Genomic DNA, 22,500 nt, shown 5'->3' with positions numbered 1-22,500 from the left:
GATCAACGTTAGACAAACATCGTAATCAAAGACAATCATGGAGAAGTTAACACAACTGATGCGTTTAGTACGGGCTGTTTCAATCTGAAGTTTTGACGAAGTAAACGATGCATTATCATTCAAGTCCAATCGATACATTAAATTGATGGGCTGAAAATCGTGGAAAACGCACCAAAAAAGCTTCAATTTTGCAAAATTCTCTCTCTCCTGCCCCCACCCCCAAGCGCAATAGGCCCTTTGGCTCCATATTTTGTTACTGGACTGCCTCTCACAGAATCCTAGCTAAAACCTTGATTCACTGCGTGCAAGAATGAATTTCATTGCTAGTAATAATCATGGATTAGCTGACTGCGTTCGAGTCAATACTGTTAAAAGCATGGGATAATTCTTGGATAATTTTATTGTCACACCACGTTCCTGGTTTTGACATTTGCTGTGTGTAATTTTGGCAAGTATAATCCACCATGCTCTGAACATAATCTTCTGGACTCAATTCCAGCCATGCGAATTTGGAAGTGCAAATCTGCAGTTTTATAGAACTGATGTGAAAGAGACTTAAAAAAAAAAAGAAAAAAAACAATCACCACTGCCGGTGCCACGAACATCATACGGAATCTAAGGTTTAAATTTGGAAGTCTTTCACTTAGGCAACCCCAGACTAAGTCTCCATTGACATCTCCACGAAACAAACCTCCTCGTAAACAATTATTGCAATAATTTCCAGAATACATCTAATATTTGCATGGAATCTATCACTCACTAATACAACTCTTGAAGCCCAAGTTATATTTGTTGATTTTCCTGACGAAAACATATTTTGAATAATAGCGTTTACTTCCACAACAAAACGACACTTAATTGTAATTCTTACACAAATTCATGATAAACGAGGTGTTTGGACACTGTTCATACATTGGAATGTTAAATTGGCACACACACAGGAACAGCTTTCAAGTCGACATCGCTTATGTACAGTTGAATAACTGAAGGACCAAAATATTTTAAAAAATATCAACAAAAAGAACTCAACCTGATATGTAAAACTGATAAGAAAACAAGAAACTATATTACTTCTTTGCCGCGAGACAAAATACCCAACAGATGTAGGGAATGCACCTTACCGGAACTTAGTCTCGTGACCGAAAGTCAGTTTCGTAAGTTTGGTTAGTTTCGTGACAATCGGGTACGGGGTCCCGGGGTGTGGAAAACACGGGATCTGGTGGAAAACACGGGGTCTGGTGGAAAACACGGAGTATGGTGGAAAACACGGGACCTGGTGGAAAACACGGGATCTGGTGGAAAACACGGGATCTGGTGGAAAACACGGGGTCTGGTGGAAAACACGGAGTATGGTGGAAAACACGGGGTCTAAGTGAAAAACACGGGAGAACCTTTTTTTTTTTTCGCCAAAATAGTAAAAATGAGAAGTCGAAATTTTGTTTCTTTAAATTGCAATGAAAATTCAGCATCTCGGCGTGAAACGCGTTTCTCAAACATTTCGTGAGAAGGAAAACCACTGAAGAGCCAACGTGCCCTGCAGTGGTTTTCTCTTGCATGGGGCGTCAATTTTATTTTTTGCAGTAACTTGCGGGGATTTGTTTACCTTTATAAAAGCAATATTGAAATAATAAAGTTTTTTTGCTTAGTATCGAATTAAAAGCCGACTACCTGTAAGTAGGACCTCAAGAAATGGCAACAAAAATTACCATAGAATATAAGGAATAAACAAATAAAATATGTCTGGCTAGCCAGGCCAAATTTGAAACAAAAGCTAAGGGGGTTTAAATTAAAGGGTTATTAATCGAGAAAATACAGTAACCTTCTTGAAATGCCAGTTCCAAAATAAATTCTGGTGTTCTTTCAAATAAAACAGAAGTCGGCAACAGTACTGTAATCGCTTGCGTTAATTTCAGGGCGAATAATCTCCACTCTTACGAATGTAGATTTCGTCTCTTGACACGAGTTAACAAAACTAGTGAAATCAAAGTGTTATTCGCTTTACATTAACTATCGACTGGGAACTCACTAGCGATTCATAAATGATCAGACTCCAAGTTTATAATTACTTCTGTCGTATTGTACATTGGGGACCGGTCGTGATTTATCGCCTGGGGGGTCGGAGGATTTTTTTTTTTTTTGGCGGGGGGGGGGGGGATCATTGGATTTTTAGGATGACAGAAGGGGGATCAGTCATAACTGATAGCCCAAAAGAAGCGGCGTTCACTAAATGTCACATGCCCATACAGACTTGGTGGACGACTATTTGACACTAAAAAGTAACTTTGCACTTTCCAAACACTTGCGATGGTTAGTTGCTGGTATGTCAGCTGACATCAGTCACAGGGTTCTCAGTAGAACGGCAGAATTCTATCTGCTGTAAAATAGAATGTAGCCACCTGTTCCGGTCATTAAAATTTGTACACATACAACCTGAGAGAATAAATTAAGACTTACAGACTGAGACGTTTCAAGAAGAAAATAGTTTTTTAATAACTAAAAAGGTGAAACAGCGCTACTTGCTACATCTAATTTTATGATCTTAAAAAACTCATTTTCCGTGACACTTTGCCCTCGAAAATGCATGAAATCGCAACTTTGGCAACCTACAATTTCAAATTTTCCGGGGGAGCATACCCCCGGACCCCGTACGCTGGCTTGCCACTTTTCGGTACCAAACCTAAGGACAAAACCTAAGTGTTATCAGCTGATACTACTGCATGAGTTGTTTTCAAATTTGTATGATAACCTTTCTAAATGAGTGGCTTTGTGTGAGATTTTTTAATTTAAAATTTTGCAAAAAAATGGCTTCAGCATGAAAACGAGGCTCAGAAGAAGATCCTCTAAATAATGGTCACGATCGTTTTATCAGTACTTAAGATATTTGAAAAAAGGAAAACATTTGTATTTCTCCTCGGAGTTGTTAGAAGTAGAAATTTGTGTCAGGATTACACGAAAAACTAAAAAACAACCAACGATGTCATTCACATTGCATCATGGGTAAATCAAAGATGGCGGCATTCTTGACAGGTGAGTAGGGCTAATTTGTGCTAACATTTTGGTTCCTTATAGAAACGAGAAATGTTCTCAGGGGATAAATAAACAGTAAGCATCTAGGTAAACATTTAGAGAAATCAATTAACTAAATCTTAAACTGATAGTGTCGATTTTTGACAAGAAACTTACAGATCCTCGAAATAGGCGTTCGAGTACATATCATTCGTCATTTTATACGAAAGGTGTAGCAGTAGATGACATAATGAAAGATTTTGAAAAATATGGAGTTTGAAATGCATCAAAAGGAAAATAATGTTAAATAATAGTTTTCCCTTGATATGAGGGTCATTTCATACATTGCTAAAGATGATTTCAGTCATATATAGTGACTAGGTTAATTTACAATGACCAGTGCGGATGGTCTTTTGTGCTGCTTTTGTTGTTTATATAAAATCATTTTTGGTGAAGAACGAACACCTGAATAAATAAATACAAACTTCAGCGCTTAAATTAAACCGGTTTAAAAATGGCTTTTTAAAATCTTTAAGTCTTAATATTGACGTAGAACCTTGCATCACTGAATAGGTGGCACAAAAAGAGGAAATGTGACGCCTGAAGAAGAAAACATCGCTCAAAAGCGATCACGTTCAGAACAGTCCAGTTGTGCATGTATTATTCACTGTACTGACGATGACACGGAACTATTTAGACCAAAAGATGAGGAGTCCTGAAGTACACTTGTAAGAGGCGAACAGATGCTGTTCGTACACACAAACACCTTGATACTACTGAGACATTAAATGAAGGAGAAATCCCAACATTTACTATCACAGAAAATGTCGTAGCGTTTTTACCATGAAAAAGCTCTTGGAAAGAATTTCAAAGCAGCAAGCTGAACTGACGCCCAACAACCAAGTCCCCTACCAATAGCATGACTTACGAACATGTCTGCATATTCTGTGAAAAGAAGTATCTTAAGGGAACCAGAAATCGGCGAACCCTTGGAACAATGCAGAGATTTGCGTGCAGATCACTCAATTAGAAAATCAGCCATGGAAAAGAAGGACGGCAGGATTCTCGCAATTGCGTCGCGTGAAATCGTAACAGCTGAAGCTTGTTACCACAGGACATGCTACAAGAGCTATACTAGGGCTGAGGCAAGTCCCGCTGGGGCTTCCGATGGCTGTGGCGAATCGCTAGAAGGTGAGTATGCTAATCTCGAGTCAGAAGCTTACCAAATGCTTACATCAGATGCTTACATCAGATGATTACATCAGATGATTACATCAGATCGGATGTTCTTGCAAACGAGAAAATAGTCAGATTGACTGAAATGACAGAACTACTTATATCGTACGTATCTTACGTCTTTGGTTGTTGAAGAAATCAAGTTATCCACAAAAAAGCACACCAGACAGAATCTCCAGGCAGGATTTGGCGATGTCTTCCTCTTTGAAAATTTGTTAGAAACCACCCGTGTCTTCATAGTTCCCGCCAATTTGACACACTTAATGTAGCCAAATACATAACAACCCTTCTTCTGGAAAAACAGGACAATGCAAGCCAGTCTTCTCGGAGCTCAAATATACACCGGGCTGCTACTGACATTCGCGAAGCTATTCAAAGAACAGAAAACAAGATGTCATAGTCTCCACGCCCTTCAGATCTCGCTAAGAGCTCAATGGATGTTCCCAAAGAGCAGGGTTCGTTCTTGCAAAAGTATCTGACTGGAAAAAAAGAGTGGCCAGATAAAAACTGTCATCCAAGAGTGCAGAGGTTGATGAAATCCTTCGCCCAAGATCTGATGTTTGGAGTGAGCAGAGGAAAGATTAAGACATCCAAACAGATCCCTCTTCCCTATGCTGTGAAGACCCTGACAGATAACGTTGAACTCATCCAAATGCTTAATCGTTGCGGCCACGGAATCGCCTATTCCAAGCTTGAAGAAATCAACACTGCACTGTGTCTTAAGAAAATGACGTCAACAAATGAAATCCCATTGCCAGATAACATCCAGCCTCATATTGGCACTACTCTGGCATGGGATAACATTAACCGCCTAGAAGAAACGTTATCGGGTGAAAGAACATCCCGTAGAGTAAATGGGATAGCGGTGCAGGCGAGGCATTTCGGACCACAACTTCCCCCGGAACCATCAACGCAGATAGTTCAGACCAAAATGCAGATTTGTAGAAGTTACCCGCCAAATAGCTCTTGAAAACGCACGAAGAAAAAACCTTTTAAGGGTCTTAGCGCGTCTACGTGCGGACGCATCCGAACACAAGGTACAGCAGTGGAGAAAATTCCTTTTGAATCCAAAGAATAGAAAGGCCCTCACAGAGTTTGTGATAAAGGGGTGGAGACGGGATTAATACCGAACAAAGTTGACAGGCGAGGTCACTTTTCGTGTGAAAATAGGCTGATTTAGCAAGAGAACGGGAACGTCACTTGACGACGGCGCGCGCAGTACAAATACCCGAATATGGTCAGATGACGACTGCAGGGCGCGCGGAATAACCTGGATTCTGTTCTAATTTGACCATATTTGGGTGTTTGTTCTGCGCGCGCCGTCGTCAAGTGGCGTTCCCGTTCTCTTGCTAAATCAGCCTAGTGACTGTTACGAGATTACCTCACAAGCTGCCAATATAGTTGAAGAGCTCAACTCCACACAGGAAGAAGCTGATACCCGGCTTATTCTACATGCAGCTCATGTAGCTAAATCGGGCTACAAGGCGGTGGTTATGACAGTTCTTTTTTTTTTTTTTTTTAAATAATACTAGTGAGCAGCACTTCATCAACAGATCTTGTCAACTTGCTTTGTTTTTTCCGACCGGTTTCGTCTGATCATACAGACTTCATCAGGGAGTTTGAACAAGATACATAAAGGAACTTATTTTATACCTATTCTTTAGAGTACAAATCACGTTCCAACAAGGGTGTGAACAGCAAAAAACACCTACAGCATTGCGTGCAGGATATGACTAAAATCCTGCGAATGTGCAATGTTTAATTTTGGGGCTCACGGATTTAACGTTAAATCCGTGAGCCCCCAAATGCCTAATTGGTATGCATGCTTTCATTGGTTGTGACACAGTGAGTGTTTTCCCTGGAAGGGAAAAGATAACAGCCCTACGACTTGTCAAGCAACAGACATCTTACCAAGAAATGTTTAAGCAGCTGGAGATGGAGTGGGTTCTATCAGATATGCTTTTTTCAGAGCCTTCAAGAGTTTACATGTAAGCTCTACTGCTTTCAACCAGGAACTGATAACATTAATGAGCTGAGGTACAGTGTGAGGGGAGAATTTGCCGATATTCATAACCATCAAAAAGCCGACAGTTAGCAATCAAGTGTAAGTCCAATAACCATGGTAACCACCTGTTTATCTGTATTATCGTGTAACACCTTGTAGTGAGAACTACCTGAAGTTATAAGTAGTTAATATTTACGAGCAGAATAACTGACTGCCTATGATGGAATAGCCTAGCACAGCAATGAGCTCATTGGCAGCCAATAGGGGTTTAGGATTACTAAACGAAATATTAGATTACTTGTTTAGAGTCTAGCATAAGTACAGGTGTTTTGTAAATTGTTCTTGGGTTACGCCCCCGGTGGTGGGACGCCGGATACCACTATCCCGTATTGGTTACGTTATACGTTCCGAGTAAGTTAGTGGATTAAACTCTACTGTTGGACCCAAGTACTGCGTATTCCCTGTTTCCCGTTGGATTGTTTTTCTGTAACAGATCCCGAGTCCTCTAGGAGTCTGACAAACTCCGTCGCTGCAAGCGTGTTTCCCTCTGGATTGTTGTAACAAGGATAACAACCGTAAGCGGCCCAAAAATTTGTTATCACCCCCCCCCCCCCCCCATCACTTTTCTAATGGTTCGTCCCTTAACAACAGTATGTGCATAGTGTCTTGGCTAATTATCGAAAGTTCTTTTTCCGAATTCCCAACTACTCGCAGGGTATTTTCGTGACAGTAGTGTGGATGTGGTCGCAGTCATTGTTCCATGATTAGCATTTTAAAACCCTTTTTTTCAAAAACCAACAGAAGTAGTTTCAGTTTGACAACACATTGAGAGCTTTGTTTCCTCCGCTCTCACTTTATTCAAACTGAACTTTGTTTTGCTTAAGTTGTCCTTCTATAATTATTCGTCGATTTCATATTGCCATGATTACACTGACGACTGTACACGAAGTTTGAATAAACTACTGTTAGCTACTGTTGGAACCGTGTCCTTTCTCATCCTTGACGTCTGTAGAAGCCTCTAGTGAAGTAGATCATTTCTATGAGGGGCGATTACCGCCAAAAGTTTGGAATTTCATTATGTCTTTGTTGTTTGCCAGTGCGGTTTTTAATGTTTTCAATGGTGTTTTTGATGTTACGAATTGTGTTTAACCTGTTCTCAATTATGTTCGCCAAAACGTATTCGATTATTCGCTGCGAATTATGTTTGTGTCGTTCCGTATGATGTTATGCGAACTTCGATTTTATTATTCGTGTTCCAAATTATGTTCTCCTAAATCCGGGTCTTCAGAGAGCTCGACCGCTATGGTCTGGCGCGAGTGCATGATAATTTAGTTATGCATGTTCTTCCCGCGAAAAGAAAATTAATGCGACTGTCGTTGGCGGAAGTTGTGAGGAATCGTCTTCGAGCACGGATAAATGCGATTTTACAACAACTTGCCTAGCCAAACTTGGATTCTGATAACCAGGATTCAGTTTTTTATCGTGTTGAAACTCTGTATAACACAGTTGTGAGCGTTCGTTGGGACAATATTATTACGCTGAATATGAAGAATATGCATAATTAATTTATCACTCGCGCCAGACCATAGCGGTCGAGCTCTCTGAAGACCCGGATTTAGGAGAACGTAATTCGGAACACGATTAATAGAATCGAAGTTCGCATAACACAAACATAATTCGCAACGAATAATCGAATACAGGAGCAACACATTAAAACAACAGCGACGTCTCGGCGACCATAATTGAGAACAGGTTAAACACAATTCGTAACATTAAAAACACCAGTGAAAACATTAAAAACCGCATTGGCAAACAGCATAATAAAATTCCAAGCTTAATTTTGGCGGTAATCACCCCTCATGCGTTTCCACAAGCCGTGGTCATTTTCCGAGTCCATTTTTCCCGAATTTAGAGAAGTTCCCCGCTCAGTGCAGTTCAAGTGTCCGTTCAACTGAAATACGGCTCCCAGCGGATAAACCTATCGTCTCAGTAGTGTAAATCTTATTGTCGCGATATATCAGCTGAGACTTTGCCACACTACGAAAACACCTGTTTCTGGGAGGAATCTACATTCCTCGCCTTTTTACAAGAGACGAAAGTAGCTTAAGTTTGGTAATAAAAGCCGCTTCTTGCTTTTAGCTAAAATTGAAATTTAGATAAGCTGCTATGAAAATTATCCCATGGGGGTGGTCTAGGATCACAAAGGAAAAAAGTCAAATCAAATCGGATTACACCGTTCTAAAAATGCTGGTCATCGTCATCATCATCGTCGTCATCATCGTCGTCATCGTCGTCATCATCGTCGTCATCATCGTCGTCATCATCGTCGTCATCATCGTCGTCATCATCGTCGTCATCATCGTCGTTATCATCGTCGTCATCATCGCCGTCATCATCTTCGGTGATGTCCATGATGAGTCGGAGTTCGCCATCGCTGATGTCCTTGACGACTACTACTAGTTCAGGTAGTGCTTGCTGGACGATGTCTCCGACATAATTCAAATCTTCCTCAGAATGACTAGTGTTGTCAATGAAAAGACACTGAAGCTTCTTCAAGTTGATCGCGTGTGGCACGATAGATGTTACGGCACGACCGAGAGGATGGTCGGATAGGAAAAGTGTTTGCAGATTAGGAATGAACTGAAAAATCTCCAACAAACCACTTAAGTCATGGTCATCCATGTTTAACTTTATAAGCCCCAAGATTACCAAATTGGGAAACAAGCGAAAGCTTCTAAAGAGTGGAGCAAGACGACCTCTCGCGCTAAAACCACCGCAAACTAGTGTGCGCAAAGGCAGTGTTTTGTTAAATCCGCCAAAGAGCGTTTCCATTTCCGCAGCTTCCAAAATGCTTCCACACGCACCAAATAATCCGAGTTTTTTTAGGGACGACAATTCAGGAAGTAAACGTCCCAGCATTGCGGCTACTGCTGGAGTCAGACTTACTACACCCAGCTTCAGTATCTTTTCATCCATTGATGTGCAGTAATGAAAGGAATCAAGACATGTCTCTCCACGTATGTGCACCTCAAGTTCCGTCAGGAATCTAAAGTTCTTCAACAGACTACACTGGTCATTTTCATCAATGTTTAACCTTTCAAGCTTTAACTTTGTCAAATTGGGGAAGAAGGGGAGTCTTTTGATGAGTGGAGAAAGACAACCTCTCACGCTGAAACCACAGAAAGTTAACGTGAACAAAGAAATTGCTTTGTTAAATCCGCCAAACAGCGCCTCCATTTCCTCAGTTTGTAAAATGCTTCCATCCACACCAGTTAACACGAGTTTTTGTAGTGACGACATTTCAGGAAGTGACCGACCGAGCGCCTTAGCTGCTGATGGAGTCAGAATTATTCCTCTAAGTATCAGTCTCTCGAGAGTCTTGTGTGTGATACTAGCAACCAATGTGTTCAGTGCTGCAGCACAGCAGTCTTTCAGGTCAAGGCTAAGAGCGATGACGTTAAATCTCGGTAACAAACTGGCAAGCTGCACTGCACCAACTGATGTAAGATGAGCACCGATCGAGTCAACTCCAATCATCAGAGAGCACTTACTGGGGTTTCGCATTTGTTCCAACAAATAACATATGGAGTCATCACCCTTCTCAACTTCAATGCCACTCAAATGCTTACAATTTCCAATGACTGCACTAAGAGCTTTCACTGTTTGGCTGCTTAGGTTATGACAATGCAGAAAACATAACAATTTCAGGCATGACTGTTCTGAACACAAACGTGCAGCGTTAGATGGAACAGAAATCGTAGTAGATTCCGTAAATAACCTGGCGTGGTCATCACACGTCAGGAACAACTCAGTTGTATAAAACTGAAACTGACCGTTACGGAAACTGAGGATGGAAATAAACAAGCAGCCGTTTAAACATTTCAAGCTGAGCTTCCTTATGAATTCTTCAACCGTGAGAACTTCAGAAGTCTCAGTTACTCTTAGTGGCGTCTTCAAACAATTGAAAAAATCAAGTGACTTGTACAATACTGAGTCTTCAACGCATTCTTTATGCGCAGATGGAGAAGCTGTATAAGAAGTGACGAGGTATAAAAGGACTTCCCCAATGAAACTAAAAACACAATTATGTGCTAGTTTAGTCAAGACGTTTACGTTTGGCATCAGTTCAGAAACCGGTCTATCTCTGGTGACATTGATGACTCCACCAGTGCAATCAAGAAAATGACTTAAGAGTTCAGCTTTTGATTGAACTTCACGAAAGGAATCATAAAATAAGTTACTGAAGCTCGGCTGCCTATAAGTAATGTCACAAAGAGGCACGTCAGTCTCGGTTTCTATGTCCGGTATCGTCTTTGATAAATCCAGTGTTGGGTCAGAGATTCTGACTGACTTCAAGTGTTCAAGTACTTTTATTGCTCCTTCGTCAGACAAACCACAAACAAACTGAAAAACATTCTCCAAGGCAACACAATTCTCAAATGTGCCGGCGTGCTGCTCAATTTCACCAAGATTACCATTAGGGATACAGCTGTAGATGAGGTACCACGCCGCTAGGTAATCTTGTATACTCGTGTGGATGAAGGATACCATTTCCATTGGTTCTAGACTTGGTCCGTACTCAGAAAATTGAAGAAGGCCAACAATGACACCCTCTTCGCCGCGCACCTTTTCAGGCAGTTCTCCAAACTCGAACACAAGATCGCCTTTGAGAAGACCTGCTAAAGCCACCTTTCCAATTTCAGCGAGAATCTCGTCATCCGTTTCTTTCAGTTTCGAGGTCTTACAAGAGGAGTGCCGTCGGTGGCTGTGCCGCAAAATGTGTTCCACAATTGCTTGATACAATTTAGCTTTACGCTCGGTTAGCTCCATCAATTTCTGCTTTTCTTTCTTCCACAGCAAGCAAAAAAAGAGGGTCAGTAACGGAACTCTTGCTAGGTCTTCCATGTTACTATCCGATAAGAAATGCAACAGACCATCCACCTCAGTTTGGCTATCCAGCATTTTTCTCATGAAGTCCTCTCGATCAGGCATATTAAACCCGGTGATCTCGGCTTGCATGTCAGCAGGTCCGCGTATCTCATCTGCTCTTGAAGATCGAGTGGTTACCAAGACAGTACAGTCTCTCAAACGATTCCCGTGGAATATTTCGAAAATTTGAGACTTGCTTCTGCTGCCATACCTTTCCTCTGCTTCGCTGCCTGTGCGGTACTCGTCATAGCCATCAAACACAAGCAAAATTTTGTCTTGATTCTCATGAATGTAACAGAGCAGATCGTCTACTGACTTTTCGTCGTCTTCTGGAAACAGCCGAGAGCGACTTATTACTTCTTTAAACGTCTGGCACTTAGATACTTCTTTGAGATTAACAGCAAGAACGAGGTCAAACTTCCTCAGTGCATCTTTCCGTTCCTTATCAATCATCGCCTCCTCAAGATTCGACCAATCCACGAGCAGCTTCTTAACGAAAGTCGTTTTTCCAATTCCAGTCTCTCCTTTCACGAGAATTCTCTTTGCTACAACTCCGTTCTTTGTCTTCTCAGTGAACATTTCAGTGTAATGGCTCAGCTTCTTTTGTGATGACCCAGCTGTGGTTTGTTCTTGTTTCACCCAGGACAGTCGAGTGTAGATCTTCTCAAGCTCCACCTGTAATACTGAGGACCAAGCAGTGGTGGGCACCTTGGTTGTTTTTTGATAATGCTCTGCAAGTTTCCTCTGACAGGCTTTCACATCAAACATGTCTGCAGGAGAAGCCTCTGATGAGAGAAAACATATTTTTAGGGGGAAATATTAGTAAAAGAAAAATAATCGTGCTTACGTTAGAATTGGACTTACAGTTCAACTTCGGAATATATAATCATAGGTGCACATAATGTGTTTTAAACTCTCTAGATACAGCGACGTGAAACAGCAAAAAGATTGACAAAAATCTTTGAAACATTGCTACGACTCCAAAAAAATAAACCTCCCTAACAGTAGAGGGCTTTACAAATATGGCTAATCAAATGGTGACGAGTTAAATTAGGATATAATTTCATGCGCGTTTTGTCAAAATTTTTATAATTTCCCGAGCCTCTTACCTTGTAATATCGTGGGTGACAAATATTACGCTTAAAATCCTGGGTTTTTGACTTGTTTATTTTATCGAAAAATTTCGCGCCAAACGTTACCATGACAATTTTGTAATTTCACATGTGAAATTCTAACTTAATGCTGCAATTTCGCGCCAAAATTAAGGAGTAATTTGTCATCTATGATATTATCGAATTAATATTTTTGTTACTGGAAGGATATTTTTCCTCTAAGATATTTAAGTCTATTTTCTACGTATTAATTGAGGCAATTTAACGGTATTTTTATGTTTCATAACATAGTGATTTGAAACTAACAAAAATTAAATCAATGTAATCTCGGCCTTGATATTGATTATTTTTTTCGGGTGAAGATGAAAAAAACTCGTTGGGCATCGCGCCCAAAGTCCCGTTCGCTAACAAAATGATGACAGCAATCTCGCCCTATATCGCATAAGGATTCCCGACCGCACAAATTCACGAGTGAAAATTGACAATAAAGTTGACAATAAAGTTGTCAGGTCTCTGATGAGTCCCTTTGCCGGGACGAAACGAGCTGCGTAAGACTAGCCACGAACAATGTATTATCACAAGTAACTGTCAACTTTATTGTCAAGATGAAAAAAGCCCTAACAATGCACTACGCATGCATTTAATTGGCTTCTAGCTTCTATTATTAGCTTATAGAATGGTGTGTTCGAGCTGGAGGACAGGAATGAAACCATGGTCCTCGAATAGCAGCGACAAAATTATGAATATCACATTAATTTAAAATAAAGGTTAAATCTTTTCGTTTATCTTTAACTTCATTTTACGTTCCACAGCATAAGACGACCAAATAATAGAGCAGCAGTGGGTATGCGTGTGAGGCACCGTCAACACGCGTACATTTCACTGAAGAACGTATAAGTTTTTTTTTTTTTTCATTCATATTATTCGCTCGATTGGATTCGTTGACAAACAATCATGGAACGCATTTTTGCTTTCCCAAAGTAGACTTGAGAAGCGACGCTGTGAAGGATATGTACTCATGTATAGGAAGCTCGGCCAAAATGGGAAATGTTTGGCGATCAAACACGATCAAACATTGTTTGTTGACCAAACCTTTTTCCGTTTGGACACCTTGTTTGATCGAGTTTGATAGAATTTGAACGACGTCACACATTTGGGGTACTTACCATTTACATGGGAAAACCGGAAATTCCAGTTGGAAAATCAAATGGTTCGTGCCATTCCATTTGGGAAGCTTCAGAAAATATGAGCTGTGATTTGAGGTGATGCTATTTTTCTGCTCTTTTAAGTCTCTCTAGATGATGTGGATATACTTTATAGCGATTCCCCCGCCCGCAACGTCGGATTTAGTTGTTTAATGTTTGTGCCTGAAATTTCCAACCGGATGGTTTTTGTAAATGGTAAGCACCCTTGATCAAACACTGTAAAACATTTTGTTCATTCAAACAACCGATTGCCCACTCAGTACGTCATCAACAGGCTTGGTCAACAAAAAATGTGTGATCGTGTTTGGCCGCCAAACTTTTCCCGTCTGGACAGGACTTAAGAGTGTGACTTCGCTCGAATATCCATGTAAGGTGTGTAAACCTAAAGAGGTGAAGTGACATAACTTCAAACCTTTTTGTTTACAAAGCTCTTGAATTCTGTCTGGGAACAACACTGCTCTACATCGACACTGTTAAAAATTGGTCCAATGGATTACAAGATATTGACAAGATATTTCTTTTCTATCAATGAGAATCTCAGTTATGCAGTGAGGTGAGTAGCTATAACTACATGTACCTGTTTGAAGTCGTTATTTGTTTTGGCTACATATTAAAAAATTCCCTACTCACTCCGAGGATGATGACTTTGTGTCTGAGAAGTTTCAACTGGAGTCTGACTGCATGCAGGAAATGGCAACTGATTGTGTTCCATTGATAAAGGTGGCCTGCGTTGAACAAAGGAGCCTTTGAAAATAAGAACCAAAGTAATTAAAAAAAAATTCTTCTTTGTTCCTACAAAACAATGTAACGCAGCATTTGTAAATATAATGTGGAGGGCCTATGGGATAGCCTAAAAATTATTTTCAGTATTCACCTCTTAATAGCCTAGTGCGAGGGCCGTACTGACGAACATTGCCTGAGGTCCTGTCAGTACGAACCAAGCACAGCGAACCCCATTCAGAACAACACAGGGCGAAAATTCCCCAGCACGGCTGAAGCAAGCCACACACACATTGTAGGTTAGCAAGTACTTAATTGCGTTCGACGATAGGAGAACGCATACTAATCGGGTCATTCCCGCGGGTTTTCCGCGATGCCAGATGATTTCAGGGTTTGGACGCCATCTTGGACTGGCTGGCTGGCTGCGTTGCACAAATGGCCTCGACCTCATGTGAACATTTTTTTGGCCGCTGGGAACTGGTAGGTAACAATAATGGCGCGTCTACAAACTTCAAAGGCTAACATGGAGAAATTACTGCTTTGAGATTTGTAATAGAAAGGACATTACAAATCGATGTTTAGGTGTCCTCAGAATGGAAGATCAGCGAGTACAGAGTCCTCAAAGGCAGGGGAATAACTCGAAAACCCCAAGGTTCGTTTATCCTCATGGCTCAAATCAGGACACACGCCGACACGACGGCTAACTGGCTTCCACAAACTCTGAAACTGGAGCAGGCTAGACATCCATCTCTTTTATTGAACAAGCTACTGAAATCCCGGCCTTCAATTAAATTCAGGGCTTAAAAAAGTTCAAGGTTTTTGGAGAGCTGACAAATAATAGGTGTAAACAGGGTCAAACAAACGAAGCAAAGATGAATCCTGCATATATGGCTTTCATTAACGTGGCGAGGAAGGCGACGTGATAATACATAATAGGCACGCACTGCTGGCATTTAGAAAGAAGCAAAGCTGAAAACTTAGGCTTTTCTTTATATTTCCGTTCTGATCTCACATTTGGTGACGAAACACTGCATATACTGTACAAGGAGAAACACCTTTTCTAGGTTTACGAGCGTTTCTGAACCGATCAAGGGATTGTTGTTGGCGTAGGAATCTTTTTACGGTCAAAACTGAATAATTTGATCGTTTTAGATGCTCAAACCACAAAAATAACTTCTCCGATAATCTGATAAGTAGGCTAATGCCGAGCTCAATCGCCCTTATCTTTCATTAGGTTCATGTACATTCCTGATTACCTCTAATGCTTACGGAAACTTTTAGCAGCTTTTGGAATAATTACGCCAGACGAAAACTTTAGAGAACAAAGAAAACCGTCCGAAAATTATGGGACATGATAAAAGTGAGCACATCATGCCGAAAATTCTAAGGAAACTTTATGGTTTTCCGAAAACATTTGAAAAGTCTAGAGCGTCGCTGGGAAAAAAATTTCGAAATTTTTAGGTAACCTTCCATCCGAACAGATATTTTACCGAAATATTCCGTTGGGTGCCCTTGACTTTAAACATATCTATTTCTTAAGTTATTGTAGTTTTTGTTACTTTCTATGTAGATGTGTTTTACGTGTTTAGAGTGAATAAAGCGTTATTATTATATCAAACCATGGCGATTGGTTGTACGCTTTCAAGTAAGTTTTGAATATCGATCGAGGTTTTGAAGCAGTTTCCCGGACTTTAGAAAACAAAAATAGTAATGTACAGTATTACTTCGAAGCTGAATTCAACTTTTGGAACGATTGGTAACCCCACGGCCGATAAAATGACTGCAAAAGTCGGAGAAGTCGTCGGCAAAAACTCAAGCTTTCACTTTAGCGTGAAGAATTAAGAACATGCTGACATGCAGCGAAGTACGTCTGCGAAAATCTTGAACATTTTTTAACTTTTACATAGGTTTCTGAATGAAAATTTATTGTTATTGAACTTCCTTTTGCGTTTATTTTCATCTGGTTCCGTGTATTAAGGAATTTAGGTTTTAAAAGTAAACGGAAACTTGCATGCTGGATTTCTGCATATTTAATTTACGGTGACCTCCACGCGGTTTGTTTATTTAGTTTTATTCGGTTTCTTTGAAATATATTTTTTGGAGTCTTATTCAGCTACTACAGAACTGCTGAGAAAAGACCTAAGTGGCCACAAATTTAACACCGTTGAAATACGATTGATCTCAATACAATTGGCTCGTTTTCTTTCGCTGCGCTGTAATATTTCGTCACGCGGCGAAGAAATTATTTCATTTGCTGTTTTCAAATATGTTTTACTTGTGTCTTTCCGTTGTTTTCTAAAATGTTGGCCGTTGTATATACTACAAGAATGGAAATTTTTCGTTTTGTCCTCCGAAGTCAATAATGAACTCATTTCCCCTATTCAATTTTCTCGGCTTCTGTTGGGCATTTTGTCGCACGGCAAAGAAGTAATATAATTTCTTGTTTTCTTATCAGTTTTACACATCAGGTTGAGTTCTTTTTGTTGCTATTTTTTTAATATTTGGCCCTTCATTTATTCGCTTTAAATAAGCGATGTGGACTTGAAACCTGACCTTGTGTGTTTGCTAATTTAACATCCCAGTTTATGAACGGTGTGCCAAACACATTATTTATAATGAATTTGTGTCCTTTTGGTGTAGAAGTGAACGCTATTATTCAAACTATGTGTTCGTCATGAAAATCAACAAAAATAAATTGGGCTCCAAGAGTAATATTTATTCCAAAAATCTATGTAGTTCAGTGATAGATTCCATGCAAATATTAGATGTATTCTGGAATTTATTGCAATAATTGTTTAAAAGGACGTTCGTTTCCTGGAGATGTCAATGGAGACTTGCAAATTTAAACCTTAAATTCTGCAGGATTTTCGTGGCACCGGCAGTGGTGATTGTTTTTTTTTTTTAACGTCTCTTTCACATCAGCTCTATAAAACTGCAGATCTGCACTTGCAAATTCGCATGGCTGGAACTGAGTCCAGAACATTATGTTCAGAGCATGGTGGATGATACTTGCCAAATTTACACACAGCAAATGTCAAAACCAGGAACGTGGTGTGACAGTATAATTATCCAGGCAGTATCCCATGCTGTTAACTGTATTGACTCGAACGCACTCAGCTAATCCATGATTATTACTAGTTATATATGTTATTTGAACGCTGCCTGAGGTCACAGTTTTTTACCATATGGACCGACCCTAAGCCGGCAAATAATATGTTTAGTTTTTTTTTTTCCTGCAGTAAATTGGTTTTACAGATTACAAATGAGTTTGTTTACGCAGCTCTTGTCATTGAATCGGCTGCCGCGCCGTGTACTTACGATTTGTAATAAATCTTGGCAACGAGCGAGTAACTCAGATAGTAGACAAAGAAAGATGTACTAATGAAAAGATTTTGTTCGAGCTACTTTATGTTAGTTGCATTTATTTCACCAGTTAAGTTCTTCAAAATTGTTTTTGCGGTGTGAAATTTCGAAAGTGAAGAATGATCATTGCAGTAAATTTTCCAATTTAAGCCATTGGAAAGAAGAAACCTGCAAAAATCAGGGCTTCAACGGGATTCGAACCCGTGACCTCCGCGATACCGGTGCGATGCTCTACCAACTGAGCTATGAAGCCACACACCGGGAGCGAGGTCAATTAATTGAGTTCATATCTTCCTGTGAGGAGTGAAATGATGGAGGGAGAGATAAATCGAAGTTTGAAGTTTTACTATAAAAACAATTTCTGTCAGTCGTTGCTTTTAAAATCACTTGAAATCAGACTTTTCTACTTTAAATTGAACAGCACAAAGCGAGGAAATTCGTTAAGTGCATTCCACAGAAATTCTCCTAAATACAGCAACGATCAGAGAGGTAAACTCGACTGAAATTGAATCAAATTTTACAGCGAGATGATTACGCGCCATTATTATATGGCTACCTCCGTGAGCGGGAAAGATGAATCAAATCCTGCGCTGTGATAGGTTACCCGAGCGGGCAAGATGGGGCTATCTTGCCCGCTCGGGACTACCCGCCGTGTCCCGCAAGAAATATTTCCTTGAAAGCCATATAATGAATCCTTTATTGACCAAGCTTGTTCGGTCAAGATGGCCTGATATTGACCTCGTTCTTTTTTTGCGAGTTTATGGACCTCGACTCCGTCTCGGTCCATAAACACGCAAAAAAAGAACTTGGCCAATATCCAGCCATCTTGACCTCACACTTGGTCAATAACCCCAACATCCCAACCAAGAAAGAACCAATTGATCAGATCGTTCGGGTTTACCTTAAGACTATCTTAGACTATGATAAAATGTTGTAATTGCATAAAATTACTATCACTTACTCTGAGAGTAATTTCTCTGACAATCAGGCCCTTCATTTGTCTGAGCAGCCACAGTAGAAGAACACAGACTATATTCCATTGATAATGGCAACCAGCTAGAGGAACCTTGACCAGAAAAAAAAAATTAACCCACTTATCTAATCTCTAGTATAACTTACGTGCAGTGCAAATCCGAGAAGTTGTTTTTTCACAGTTCTTACAGAAAAGTGAATTGAGAACACCTGAGATCATTACTTTCTGATACTATTTGGGTACTGCATTTTTGACAATGATATCTGCTACAACTGAATTTACAGCTAAGAATATTATGTACTCAGATTGAACATGCAAGAGTAAAAAAGGAGTGACCTCTTGTTGAACAAATTACATTACGCAGAAATAACAAAGCATTATACAAAAAAAGGGGCACAGAAAAGAAAGAAATCTCTCACTTGTGAGGAGTATCATTAATTGAACCAAAACTGTGTAAAAATGTGTAATGTTGCTCAACGAAGCTTCATCAGTAATCTGACCAGCGTAGGACTTAGACAACAATGAAAACCCGAAACATATCTGCTCACAATTAATCTCTTGCCTGTGAGATCTACATGCACATGCAGGAGCAATGTGATAGCATGTAATTACATGATAGCACTTCTAAAGTGCTGTGAGGCAAGTGGCTATTAAAACCCTGTTTGAAGTTGTTATGATAATCATAAGATTTTGTTTTCATTGCACAAGAAAATTTTCTACTCACTCTGAAGATGATGACTTCTTAGATAAATGGGCTCTCCATGAGTCTGAGTGGCTGCATGAAAAGGCAACTGACTGTATCCCCCTGTCATTAACATGGCTAGTCACAACAAGAACAAAGAGATTCTATTTAGTTATTTCTTTTTGACATAGTGCTACTCAAATGCTTAATTTCAAGAACCAACATCACATTTGTACACAAGTGTTCCAAGCGGCAAACATTTTGGTTGCTATGGAAACTCTAAAAAAAGTAACTGTCATAAAAGTAACTGAATTTGCTGTATTAATTCTGAGTTGACCAATCAGAGTTAGGCTAGTGGCTTTTCCTCAATTTCAGCTTTGGACAGAATAAGCCATCGACTCCAGTTGAAGTAAGACCCAATAACAATTAATTTCTTGAGTGGCTATAAACTGGCAACTGACCGTATTCCACCGCTGAATATGGCCTGCCATGATCGGTTATCTCACAATTCTGTTTTGTGTTTAAAAGAATGTAATGGGGACTTTGTGCAACATGATGGAGGGTTGTTGCAAAGGTTCTCAGTCGCTCATTTGTTAAGTAAAGTTGTAATGACATACAGTTACTCTTACTTACTTGGAGAGTGCCATGTCTGATAGCTTGGTCCTTCATGAGTCTGACCAACCAGGGCCAAAGGAAACCTACTGTAATCCATTGATGAAGGCAGGTAGCCAGAGGAACCTAGACCAGAAAAAAAAAATGTTTGAAGTCATTGATTAACCTTTTTAAGAACACAAGTACATTACCTTTTTGATAGCTGGTATAACTTATGTTTATGTGCAGCATATATCAACAATAGCCTCAATTTGGCACGAAAATATGCCTGGATATCTGTTCACTGACATTATCTGTTCCAAGAAGCGAACAGTTTTCCAAGAGCATAAATATTTGATGGATTATAATTATGTGCATATCAAACAAAGGACAATGTATGCTGGGGCAAAATTCTATTCCATACACAACTGCTCCAAGCAGTAACAATTTTGTTCACCATGGAAAATTAAAATAATACCAATAATAGTTTTGGCAGCTGAATTTGGTTGACTAATAAATTGTGAATTCCAGTCAAAGTCTGGGCTTTGTCTTCTTGTCAATTTCGGTTTTGGTTCAAACATGCAGTTACAGCCCAGTTTTCAAAATGCTACTGAAGCTAATCCAAGTTAAAAAGTCAATACTTTTTTGGAAAAGAGTTATCACAGCAAATTATTTTCACATTGTCTGTTGGATCAAAGGGTTTTGATTGTTTTTGATTGCAGACATTCTCCGCAGCTAGTAATTTTTATGTGAAACAATCGTGAATAAATCATCAGTTATTTTTCTGTGCCAGAAATGGTGTAAAAATATGGAATCATGGTATCCCCATAGAACTCCCTGAATTAAGGAAGGCACCCTTCAAACGAGAATTGAGTAAAATACTCTTGCAAATTCTCAAAATGACGAGATAAATGTTCATATGTCCTATATTGAAATCTCTAAGTATCTCTCACTTTTTAATTAGTGCTCTCTCTTTAATTAGCATTAGTAGAATTCTACTAGTATACTAATGCAAATGCTGCAATCTGAATGGCTGAGCTACTCATATACTATCAGCCACTGGAGTGCAGTGGCTGGAGGTTGTCTACGAAATGGTGACGTTTTTTCCGTTTAAACAAAGTTTTAAAGGAATATTTTGATGCACATGGATAAATAAATTCCTGAAAAGACTAACAAAAAAACATTAATTTTATGTAATGTTTTCTTGACTTTAAAAATCTTGAAATTAGTGAAAAAAAATGATGGTGCACCCAGATGATTTGGTCTTCAGCCTTGTGACGTTATGTGTAGTCACATGACTCTCAGACCATGTGCTTGCCGTGCTGAATTAAACATGGAGTTGTTGTTCTTATAAGACTGTTTGTTGTCTTTATTACCTCTTGTTTGCGCTCTCGAATAGCGTAACATTACAGGCCTCATCAACTATCAACCTACAGAAATCTTGAGCTCATAATCTAATTACTAATTAGTATATTATAGTAGACTATTAGTATACTCCAAACATACGTCATTTGTTTATTAGCTGCCCACAAGCGTCTTCCTTTTGATACACGTTCCAAAGTCGGTATTCTACTATAAGTAATGTGAGTTTACTTCTCTCCGAGCCAGAGGTATTATTTGAAATTACTCGTCCCTGTACTCACCGTTTGACCCTCAACCACCTCATAATACTAGGCAAATATTTTCTATATATAACGCGCTAAGTAATACTATGTTCGTTTTCAGCAACTTCATCTCATTAGTGCATGAAAAAATCGAGATAGAAAAATATATTGCTGCCACATTGAATGGTGAAAGGGAATTTCAACAGAAGTGGAAATTCAGTTAAAACAATTTATTCACTTTCGATTTCTATGGGGTGATAGTTGATTTGGTCTTGGGCCTCATCAACTATCAACTCATAGAAATCTTGAGCTCATAATCTAGTTATTAATACAGTTCTCGATTATTATTGTTAACTCACTTTACTGTCTTATGTCAACCATATTTCACCGCTTAATTTCTATATTAAGTGTTAGGTATAATATTTTGGTGTATTTTTATTTATCTACTCAAATTTCTTTTTTTTTCTCTTTTATTCTCTCTTTTCAGTAAACTATACATTGTATGATACTGTTAAAGTATTTAGTAGCTCGCCCAGAATACATGTAGCTTTGCTATCTGTGAGCTAGTAAAGTTTATACAATGTAATTGAATTATGAAAATAATAAAGACACTGTTACTGTTACCTCCAATAACAAAAAGGCATTCACTGGCATCACCCACACATACTCCAAAGGATTTTGTGACATGGCAATCTTCTATCAGTACAGATCGCCAACCTCTTGGAGCTCTGTACTCAATTTAATTAAACTATGGTAGAGAGTTTGCAACAGAAAATTGAATCCATAATGTAAAAAAAAAAACATTCTCCCACTCACTCTGAGGGTGACTTGTCTGGTAAGTCTGAGCTGGAGTCTGAGGGACTGGAGGAAAAGGCAACTGCTTGTGTTCCACTAATGAAGGTGGCCTGCCATGACCAGAGGAGCCTTTGAATTTAACCAAAACGAATTATTAATACATGTACTTTTTGTCTAAAAAAACCCTTTAGAGCAGTAGATATATAGCTACAGCTGTAGCAACCTTTTAGGCATTTCGGGTGTAAAATTATGGCATTGCATAATAAAAGGGTTCCCAGA

General features: G+C 39.4%; 1 protein-coding gene across 1 annotated transcript in view; it reads right to left on the bottom strand.

Moving 5' to 3' along the window:
* Positions 1-7,054: 7,054 nt before the first annotated feature.
* LOC110049245 (uncharacterized) overlaps positions 7,055-22,500 on the bottom strand; it is a 36,190-nt gene continuing 20,744 nt past the window's right edge. Inside the window, exons 7-12 of the mRNA XM_089278471.1 lie at positions 22,243-22,350; positions 19,865-19,969; positions 19,274-19,369; positions 18,538-18,642; positions 14,124-14,237; positions 7,055-11,961 (exon numbers count right to left, since the gene is read on the bottom strand). Of these exons, the coding sequence (XP_089134597.1) occupies positions 8,486-11,961; positions 14,124-14,237; positions 18,538-18,642; positions 19,274-19,369; positions 19,865-19,969; positions 22,243-22,350 (4,004 nt within the window). The 3' untranslated portion in view covers positions 7,055-8,485. The remainder of the gene's footprint in view (positions 11,962-14,123; positions 14,238-18,537; positions 18,643-19,273; positions 19,370-19,864; positions 19,970-22,242; positions 22,351-22,500) is intronic.

The sequence above is a fragment of the Orbicella faveolata genome, unplaced genomic scaffold (genome assembly GCF_042242905.1).
Source record: "Orbicella faveolata isolate gen_17 unplaced genomic scaffold, um_ofav_v1 contig_46, whole genome shotgun sequence".
NCBI classification, from domain to species: Eukaryota; Metazoa; Cnidaria; class Anthozoa; order Scleractinia; family Merulinidae; genus Orbicella; species Orbicella faveolata.
Note: the sequence above shows the minus strand (reverse complement) of the source record. Positions and strands in the feature narration are given on the sequence as shown.